Below are 9,986 nucleotides of genomic sequence, written 5' to 3' on the forward strand. Positions count from 1 at the left end.
GTCTCAAAAAATATATATAATTTAACCCATAAACCTCTCAAAATACCACTTTTATCTCTTTAATTTATTCATTTTATTTTGTTATCTATTGTTCGTCTTTGTGCCAAATTTGTTACTGCTACACATTTTGAATTCAAGTTTATTTGATTCCTTTTGATTTTTGTTATGTCCCTTTAACAAATAATAATAATAATAATAAAATAAAAGTAAAACAAAAAGAGAGAAATTGGTGGGATGGGTAGGTCGGAATATCACACTTTCCTCTCAATATAAGCGGCAAATGAACCCCACAACTTTCCAACCCTACCCAATAACACTACGACGTCGGATCGTCTAATCAAATCGTACCCGTTACCAAAATCAACGGTTTGGATTTTGCAAGGAAAAATTATGGAATATTTCGAAGCAGCGGATCTTATTATTTATGTTTTTGAAAATGTTAAAAGAAGGAAATTTGGAGTTTTGATTGAACTTTTTAAAATGCTTTGAAATCAGCGCCGGATTGTTGGGTAATGGGTGGGCTCATAATGGGTCCCGCTGGGACGTACCTGAACTGGCCCAGTTTCGCAAAATCTGGGCCGGGATTGATTGATGGCTCTAGCTAACACTCAACATGGGCTTTAGAGGCCCAAACCCATTTACGAGATAAAAGTGATTGTAGTTTATAGAAAATGAAATTTCCAAAACNCTTACAAAAAAAAATGTATATAAATAAGCGAGAGATGTACGGACGAGAATATGTAGTAATAATAAAAAATAAAAAATAAAAAATAAAAAAAGTGCTCTATAATTATATTAAACAAGGATATTTACAGCCAAACATGCGAAAGACAAGTAGTAATTATAGTAATTTGAATGTATATAAGATTCTTCGGAAAAAGAAAATAGTTGAAAATTTATGACATGATATTTAGATATTTCACTAATATTATGGGTTATATCTGGATTTGTATGATCATTGTGATACTGTTCTCGTTTCATCCGGCTTGCGTCTCCATGGAATCACTTGCTTCAAGCTCCCATAGATACTTGCCTGCCGTTATTTGGACCCAGTTAAATAAACAACTTTTAAACTTTGATTTCATAAATGTTTCTAAAGATTTAACGAACCCAATAAGATTCATGTAGGACACTTACGATCAACTGCGACTTTGTATCCGATTTTCTAAACAGCCTTCTTCTACTCCTAAACCTTGTGATCTTCACCCTCGTTTCGCCCTCGCCACTCCCAGCATTACGGCCACCGCTGTTGTCACCGCCGGCCGAACGCGGTATTTCTGACGCGCCCTTCGGAACCTCCTTATTCTTCCTGAAGCTCATCCACCGCCTGGACCCGACATATTTACCATGCTTGCCCTCCCTTGTCGCAGTCTCCGCCCACGTGTCGGGGAACCTGAACGACAAATTGGAAGACAGGTCTTGGCCGACAACGGGGTCGTCCACGGCGGTCGTTGGAGAGGAAAAATGAGCCACTTTGGTGTCAGTGAATAGCCTCGGAGGCAGATCCAGGGATCTTGCACTTTTGGGCTTTGAATTCGGTTCAATAATTCCGAATGGTCTCGGTTTCCCTGGTGCCTCCTCCCATTGAAACGGCACAGAAATTGACGCGTGCAGCGGAGGCGTCACCAGACCCGGTGGCTCCGGCGGCTGTCTTGGAAGAGAAAACAGAGACAGCTTTGGTGGCGTCGAGCTCGGATTTTCCCCGGTTGCAAGCCTCATTCCGTCAAAATTTCACGGACCCATTTGATTTTGAACGAACACAACAAGGCCCTGTTGAAGTGGATGATCAGTTACTGTAGAATTGGGAGAATTTTTATAGAGAGAGAAAGAGAGAAAGAGGGGGTTTTAGAGAGCGAAAGAAGTGGAGGCAGAGTTAGTTTATGAGGATGCGAATTGTGAGGGTAACTGCAAAACGCTCCTGGCGCTTCGTCTTCACGAGAAAATGCCACAAGTTTTGTTTGTGTACATTAAACTGTAAATGCGCCGAATCTCAATCTTACGTTTAATCATGTTTGAGGTCCCACGATTTGGAAATTTCGGGTCTCTGATTTTGATGGATTTTTGAAAACCATGAACGGACATTTTTGTGAATTGGGTGTGTTTCAAAGTCGTACTCGTTTTTCCTGATCTGCCAAAACGGTTGAGAAAAGATAGGCTTTTTGATGCGTATATAAAATACTGATTTTTCTGCGACTTTTTTGCATGCCAAATGGTTCAGTGGCTCATGTGATTTGCTTTGTTGGATCATTTCTTGTTCATGGACGAGGACGCCAAGTCGTCTGAAAAGTTGTTGGATTGGTTTGATTTTCAAAACTCACTCTCCGCTGTGGTCTTAATGTTTCTCTTGAATCAGTGTATATCAATTCATTACATTCTTAGTAATTTGTGTATACAAGTGAAGAGAAAGAACACACAGAATCATACATGGGTATGCAATTTTATTGAGTAAGAACAAGATGCAGTTTCACGACTATCTACTTAGACGATTCATACCCTCGCACGCCAAGGTTCCTTCTAGATCTCCGATAATTCGAGTTATTCGAACTTCTAGACCTCTTTGCACTTCTTGGAAGAGAGTTTTGACAGTACTGGCAAAGCGTTTAATGTCAAAGCTACCCGACTCTTGATGTAGTTCCTCAGCAACCTTCCCGAATTCCACGCTGATCTTCACCTGAATTTCCATCCATTTCTGTCCCGTTAACACAACATATCTTTGTAGCTGAAATGTCTGTTCAAGGAAGTTCTCCAGCGCCTTGGATTTCCCTTTCGTTCTTACAACTTTGAACTCTCCACATTTTACACTCGCCTCGTAATCATGCTGCAAACCACAATAACCAAATTGAAGACAAGGTAAATCTGTACAAACTAGAAAAGGAAGAATGAATATGAACTTACCATCCTTTGGCAGAGTTCATCAGTCTTCTCCTGCAGAGAATTGTATCTGCCCACTTGTTTATTCAGAAGTGTCAGAAACATAAGAAAACCTCTAATCCCATCTTCTCCATTCTCCTCATTTTCAGAATTCCGAGCAGTTTCCTGTTTTCCGATGAGCCTCTCCAGCAAAAGAAACTGCTGTTTCAGCCTTTTGATTTTGAAAGACACTCCTAGAGCATGAATATCCATCCTCCATTGAGTACTATTATAAGTTCTTCCAAACTGCTGCCCTATTGATGCCAACGGTTCGGCATTATCAGCCTCCTGTGGACTGCTTGTGCTTACTTCTTGAGTAGGACTGTGACAACCAATTTCTTTTTCATCTTCAAATTCCGTACCTGGAGATTGCATCAATGGATTTCTGTCCTCAACAACGTTCAAACAAGCTGCCTCCCTTATTGTTCCATTACATTCTTTATTTCTCTGCTGCTCTTCTTCTCCTGGTTTGATCTTTATAGTCTTGACATCAGACCAGGTGCCACTGTTTTCATCTGGCAAATCCCATTTCGTAGGCTGGTACTCTTGAGGCCTAAACTTTGCTGCCAATTGGGCTTTCAAGGAAGCTAGTTCCTTTTCTGTCTCCATTGACAGAGCTTTTAGTTTCATATTCGCATGTCTAAGCTGCAAGATCTCTTGATTCTGAGCAGCAAGATGTGACTGAAGCCGTTTTGACTCAAGCTCCAAGTTGAGCATCTGCCAGTGAAAAACTTCTAATTTTTCATCTTTCACCCCCATTTGCTCTGCAAATGCGTCTATTTCCAGGTCATGTCTCTGCTGAAGTATTAGTACATACTTCTCTGCCTCGGAGCATACCAACTCTTCCATCTGCTTCACATCAATCATTCTCCCTTCAGAGGTAAAATCCATAGATGAGCCCCAAAAGGAACAAATAAATTCATCCACTCAGAGAGAGCTTCAAGTATACAACGTTAAGTTAAACATAGGAACTTAAGTTTGTTACCTGAGTCATCATTTCTTTCAGGGGAAAGACATTCAGCAAGGAAAGGGAAATTATTTGAGTCAATGGATTCTGGATGATAGTAATCGATATCAGTATCATTTGGCTTAGTAGATATGGTCTTCCCATTGTTTGTGTTTGAATGCTTTTCCCCAGCACTTGTAGGAACGTCATATCCTGAATTGACCTGATTGGATAACATACTTCTCAATGACTGTCTTTCATGTCTTGATTCTGAAATTGTCTTCCACCTTTCAGCTTCTAATTCTGCTTGCTTCCTCCTAGCTTTGGATAGCTTAACCTCCTTAAGGAGCATTGCCTTCTGTGCTACATCCATCTTCGATTTTCTCAGCATTGCTGATAACATCTTGTCTTTCTGTTCTAAATCCTTCCGCATCTTAACAATCTCACCCGATAGTTTCTGTACCAGCATTACGGACTCCTCCTTTTGCTCTAAAATTGAATCAATCTCTTCTTTTGATGCCTCAACTTGCCTAACTGCCCGCCCCATCTCAGCTTCAAGCTGCCTTTGGTTTGAGACCAGCTCAATGAAGGCTGTTTTGTGCTTCCAGAGCTCAGAGGAATGCTCTTGGGCCTCACGTTTAGCAGTTTCTCTCAATTCTTCTACCACACTTTCAGCCTTGGACAGTCTTTCTTCCAAGTCAGCTCCCCTTTTAATCTCTTCCTCCAATTTCTTTTCCTTGGACTCCAATGACATCTCCATCTCCTTCAACTTTTCATTCAGTGTAGAAATAACAACTTCCTTCTTTTCGAGAAGCCTTGCATCATCCATTAGAGCTCCAATGTGTTGGCGAAGCGTCTTCCTTTCAATCAACCACCGTTGCTCCTGAGCAGCAAAAATGCAAACAACTTTTTCATTAGCTTTGGCGTCTTCATGTCTGATTCTTTTCAACTCTCCTATCTCCCTCTCAGCAGCCTCTAGCTTATAAACAAGATTAGGCTTTTGCCTGGCATCCACCTCTCTCTGAGCGCTCCATAATAGCAATCCCAAGAGTTGGGCGCTCCCTTGAAGCATCTTTTCCCGAACTTCAGACCATTTTTCATCTTTGCAATCAGAGGTTGCCAAGAGTCGAAGCGCAAAGAATGCGCACGAAGCACCGAAATACATAGGCGATAAACTGTCAATTTTGTCGTCCGAGATGAATGCTAGTGAATTGGAGACCTCTTTCTTATCCATCATCTAAGACTATGCTTCTTCTCATTCGAATACACTATTACAAGAGAAATAAAGGTTAGTTTTTAACTTCACAAAGCATCCCATATATACATAAGAGAAAGGACTGAGAGTCTGAAACAAGTCTTTCAGGTGATTGAACAAAGAGCAGTGAGATTATGAGTTGAATGTTAGAAAGCTCAAGAGCATGGCTGCTTTTACATGTGCCTGAGTCTGAAGAACAGTCATGTAGAGGCCAAACTACAACAAAATACCATAGTTATAAGAAGAATAAAAGAGAATTTTCCCTGGTTTTCAGGGAAAAGACAGACTGCAAGCAACCCCACTTGCTTGATAAAGCAAACACAAGGTTCTGGGAATTAGTGATAACTGCATATAAAGTGAAGAGAAAATGCAACCTTTTGAAGGCATAATGAGAAGTATTTCAAAAGGGCTGCATCTGCAAGTAACTTTCAGTTCTCACAAGGTGATTATGTGTTTTACCTCATACCTTTTGAAACGGAAAACAAAAGGGTTGCTGGGGCAATGCACAGTAACAGCGAGAAATGCAATCAGCAAGCAAAAAGAACCCGAACCCAAACCAAAGAGAAGAGAAATGATGTCAAATACCTTTCAGAGGTTCAGGCAAATTAAAGGCAGCGTGGAGCCCCTTCTTGTGCATAGTACTACCTATATAGAAGCAATGAATTGAATCACTTTCAATTCATAGACAAAATGATGGAGCAACTCAGTCAACAACCCCTTCGTGGGTCCACGAGAATTGACTGCTTGAGTTTCCTCCTTGGGTTCGACCTGTAAAGCAGAAACTAAACTAGCATAAGAAAGAGCACAGAATTCGATATAATCATAACTAAAATTCAATAGGAAACCTCCCCAAGAATCCCAGTTACCACCAGCATTTTATAATCCTAAAGTTTGAAGATCGGCCCTCGGAATCCGAAGTGGGCGATGTGGGATTTGAAATGGATTCGATATTTGATTGCTTTCAGAGCAACCCTCGTGAGTTTCTGAGAGATGAAAAATGGAGGGAAGGGGGGAAGGAAATTATAATTGGGTCACAGATTCTTATGAAGTTGAGAGCGTACATTAAAGAGTAAATTATTGGGTGGTTCATGTGACCCACTTGAACTGCCATGTACTGCCATTCTGCTTCTAATCTAAGCTTAGTTTTTTTTCATCTTATATTACGTAAGATTTTGTTGCATTCAAATTTCTCTTCAAACTTTATATCCATATTTAGTTACATCTTTTTCATCCCACTGAGTACTGACAAGTGAGGCTATAAATTTAATTTATGACAGATTTTGAAGCCACTCAACCAACCCATCAAATCGCACTCACACTAGCAAGTTGTAATGGAATGGTCTCACTCATTATTGGCCCAAAACAATAATGATAAAATTGGCCTCAAAATACTTATCCACCACATCCCAACTTCTCACTTCTCAACCAACTTACATCTTACACCAAATATACCCACATTCATGATTTGCTTTTATATATATCTTTGCACTAAATGGTGTGTTCAAAAATATTCCAAACAAATTTTTTTAGTTTAATTTTTAGGTCATTCTCTATTCATACAGCTCTATGCCAATTTACTCAACTCTGAAAATATTATTAAATTAAACTGTTGTATTAATATCTTCATATATGCGAGATGATTGGAGAGGGGGAGTAGTTAAATTTTGTTGGTATCGAAACTACATGTCGGACTGAACATCGGAGCGTATCCTATTACAGCTCAGCGACGCCATGTCGGGCCATCACCATGTGGGTTGAGGACTGGACCCACCAACATGCCTTTGCCGAGCTCCTGGCCCAGTATAACACGTCCAAAACTCCCATCTTCTTTTAATTATTTCCTCAATAATCTGAGATTTTCTTCTTACATTATTTCCATCCTTAACTAATTTGGAAAATAGCTTCGATATGACACATGGCAGATTCACAGAAAATACTTAGGGCGTTATATTATTAAATTCAAAGATAAAATTTAATAAATAGCAATTAAAGTTTGATATTCACTTATTAAACCCCACACCACTGTTTCATAACTGAATCAACCAAAACCAGCCCTCCAATTATTGACACCAAGGGGCGGCACTGCCCAATCTTCACCTCCTGGGTAGTCTGGACCACAGCCCATCATCTGTATAGGAGACAACCGAGTCCCATTCTTCAATGGGCTTGGGCTCCTTAGGCCTTGATACGCCATCGTTCCTCCACCCGAACTCGACGACTCATAACCCGATCCAAAAATTGATCCTCTTCTCCTAGTTTTATTCCATTTTGGTCCTTGCCTTCTCACCTTCGCCTTAGCGGATTGAGTCGGGGCCATGTAGCTTGGGACATTCTTAAAAACCGATTGTCGGGAAGAGTGCGAGCTTACTTGTCCCGACTCGGTACACTCCAAATGTAGTTGGGCTAATGCAATGGGGTCCATTTCGACGGTCTTCTCCGACATGTCGTCTGTGACTGTGGTGGTGGTGGTGGTGGGGGGTGTAATATAAGGCTCACGTGGAGTGGAATGCCGAACGCTACATGGTTGAGAGGACATCCAATGCTCAAGCCAATTCCAACCATATTGCGTCTTATCACGCCTAAACCCTAAATCATTCACATCTTCACTCAATTCTAAAATTCCATCCTCTTGTCTTCGTTTAGGTTGTTGCTATACACAAAGAAGCGTTATGATATTAACGATGAACATACCAAAAGTTACGATATCAAAATGAAAAGGGCAATGTGTAGAGCAAACCTGATAGGAGTAAGCATAAGCAACAGCTCTTTCCCTTCTCATTAGAGCATCACGTTTTCTTGAACAATCTTCTTTGATCTTCTCTACACTTAGAACCCTACCATCCCAACCCTCCATCTCATATTTCTTTACTCTGTTTTTCAACAATTTTTCTTCTTCATCTTCTTCATCTTCATCTTCTTCTTCTGCAAATCTTTTATGATAACTTTGGTTTGCCAATTGCAGCCTGCGGGCGCGTACTCTTGCCTGCACCCGCACCAATGCTTGCATGCAACGCATAGTCATTTGTGCTTGCTTTCTTACATTGTGACCTCGAACCAATGCTTGTAGCCTCACTAGCCCCTTCAAGGCACGGAGTGCTCGTCGAGCCTAAAACATAATTAAATTATATTTGAATCTAACAAGATTAGAATTTAAAAAAAAAAAAAAAAAAAAAAAAAAAAAAAAAAAAANAAAAAAAAAAAAAAAAAAAAAAAAAAAAAAAAAAAAGTCCATCACACTGACCAAGTAGCCTCTGTAATAAGCTTGAATAAGAGTTGCTGCTCTGTCTTCTGTAGATTGCCACCCATAGCCAGCCAAGCGAACAACTTTTGCTGCAGCCTGGGCAGCTGCAACTGCAGCTTCTGCAGCGGCTGCAGTAGCTGCTGCAACAGCAATGGCATGATCTCGACCATCGATCCTGGGTGTCGATTGAGCGCTCTGGTCGTTGGTTATTTGTGTAGAGATCTGTGTGGGAAATTGTTGAAATGATATAACCTCTGGAGAACTGGGGTGCCATTTTTCGACATCCACAGTTTGCTTCTGCAAAATTAAGAGAAATGTTGGGAGTAATTAATATGAATTAAGAATTAATTAGTTGGTTGAAAGAAAAGACAGAAAATGGGTTTGGAAGATGATGGAGATGTTGCAGCAACATGCACATGATGGTTGAACATAAATGATGGTGATAGATAAGGCTTTACAATTCACTATTATTTTTGGTCCTTCCACCCATGGGGGACCAAAAACACACAGCAGCACCCTTCTTTTTCTTCCCTCTCCTTTCTCATTCATGCATGGCTGTAAATTTAAAAATCAATTATCTCTACTACACTATTCCCCTGTATTCAAAAAGCTTTTCTTCATCAACAATCAAAACTAAAGTAATTGCCTCTTTTTCTTCAAGCAAAAGAAAAGCACAAACCACCACCCCCAACACAAATTTCATTCACACACATGTTCAGTACCGAACTAATTTTGCTCTTGCGGTTACGTGTACGAGACTTGAAACATTAAGTGAAAAAGGAAGCAGACACCCAGAGAAACACATAATCTTGAATGGAGACAATTATGAATTGATACCTTGTTGTCTAAGGCAGGCGAGTAGTCCTTGGAAGGAGTAGATTTGAAGACTTTCTTGACAGTGGAGAACCAGCCAGTTCCCTTCTTCCCCATCTCTCCACCCACCAAACCAGATCACAGCACTTCAAACAAACATCCCAAGACAGAGAAGCATTCATAAAACAAGAAAAGACGGAGATGAAGAAGAAATTCAAAGGGATGGATGATGACCAACCTTGATTAAGGAGAGCTGGGGATTAGGGGCATTGGAGTGTTTGGAATTGAAGAATGGAAAAATAAAGAAGAAGAAGTGGTAGCTGAGGAGGGTGTGATAAAGGAAGGCAAAGAGAGGTAAGGTAAGGTAAGGTAAGGTGAGGAAGGGAAGTTGCCGTTAATGTTAAAGGGAATCACGAGGAGAAAGAGGTATTAATACGCAAACAACAGTTGGAGGCTTCTTCTCATACGTGAACCAGACGATGCTTTTCCACTTTCAGTTGGTGGACACATTTAATGTCAAACATATATACACACCAATTCAATTTTTAAAATGATTCNCAATTCTTCTAAATTTTCTTTTCTTTTTTTTCTTTCTTTTTTTTACAAGAAGGGAAGCGGAATTGGGACGATTGTGTTGCACTTGCACAAATTTGGTGCAAAATACAAGTTAGAAAGGGTTTGTTTGTTTGTTTGTTTCCATAAAATGGGATGAATTTATAAACCAAATTAATACAACTAATGAATGGTTTGACCCAAACCCATATTTTTTGTTCTGCTAAATTTTAATTTAAGATTCAACCAACTTGCATAGCTTCATCAAA

At 40.1% G+C, this 9,986-nt stretch overlaps 3 protein-coding genes across 11 annotated transcripts; all 3 read right to left on the reverse strand.

Moving 5' to 3' along the window:
* Positions 1 to 801: 801 nt before the first annotated feature.
* LOC111810153 (uncharacterized protein At4g00950-like) lies at positions 802 to 2,087 on the reverse strand. Its single transcript, XM_023696742.1, has 2 exons — positions 1,138 to 2,087; positions 802 to 1,033 (listed from the first exon to the last, which is right to left on the reverse strand). Exons 1-2 carry the CDS (start codon positions 1,717 to 1,719, stop codon positions 956 to 958), a joined length of 660 nt encoding a protein of 219 aa, XP_023552510.1. The 5' UTR covers positions 1,720 to 2,087; the 3' UTR covers positions 802 to 955.
* Positions 2,088 to 2,327: 240 nt separating this feature from the next.
* On the reverse strand, positions 2,328 to 6,159 carry LOC111810154 (myosin-7B-like). Of its 9 annotated transcripts, XM_023696753.1 has the most exons (5): positions 5,757 to 6,159; positions 5,578 to 5,604; positions 3,896 to 5,124; positions 2,896 to 3,782; positions 2,328 to 2,818 (listed from the first exon to the last, which is right to left on the reverse strand). In XM_023696753.1, the coding sequence occupies exons 3-5, from the start codon at positions 5,091 to 5,093 to the stop codon at positions 2,471 to 2,473; spliced, it is 2,433 nt and encodes an 810-aa protein (XP_023552521.1). In that variant the 5' UTR covers positions 5,094 to 5,124; positions 5,578 to 5,604; positions 5,757 to 6,159; the 3' UTR covers positions 2,328 to 2,470. The 9 variants fall into 9 exon arrangements, with proteins under 9 accessions (XP_023552521.1, XP_023552511.1, XP_023552512.1 ...); XM_023696743.1 differs by having other exon boundaries at positions 3,896 to 5,879; positions 5,981 to 6,159; XM_023696744.1 differs by having other exon boundaries at positions 3,896 to 5,879; positions 5,978 to 6,159.
* An 875-nt stretch (positions 6,160 to 7,034) lies between these two features.
* Positions 7,035 to 9,645, reverse strand: LOC111810730 (protein IQ-DOMAIN 1-like). The gene is made up of 5 exons (XM_023697489.1): positions 9,404 to 9,645; positions 9,190 to 9,311; positions 8,353 to 8,649; positions 7,849 to 8,217; positions 7,035 to 7,761 (listed from the first exon to the last, which is right to left on the reverse strand). Exons 2-5 carry the CDS (start codon positions 9,280 to 9,282, stop codon positions 7,150 to 7,152), a joined length of 1,371 nt encoding a protein of 456 aa, XP_023553257.1. The 5' UTR covers positions 9,283 to 9,311; positions 9,404 to 9,645; the 3' UTR covers positions 7,035 to 7,149.
* Between the last annotated feature and the right edge of the window lie 341 nt (positions 9,646 to 9,986).

The sequence above is a fragment of the Cucurbita pepo genome, chromosome LG14 (genome assembly GCF_002806865.2).
Source record: "Cucurbita pepo subsp. pepo cultivar mu-cu-16 chromosome LG14, ASM280686v2, whole genome shotgun sequence".
Taxonomy (NCBI): Eukaryota; Viridiplantae; Streptophyta; class Magnoliopsida; order Cucurbitales; family Cucurbitaceae; genus Cucurbita; species Cucurbita pepo.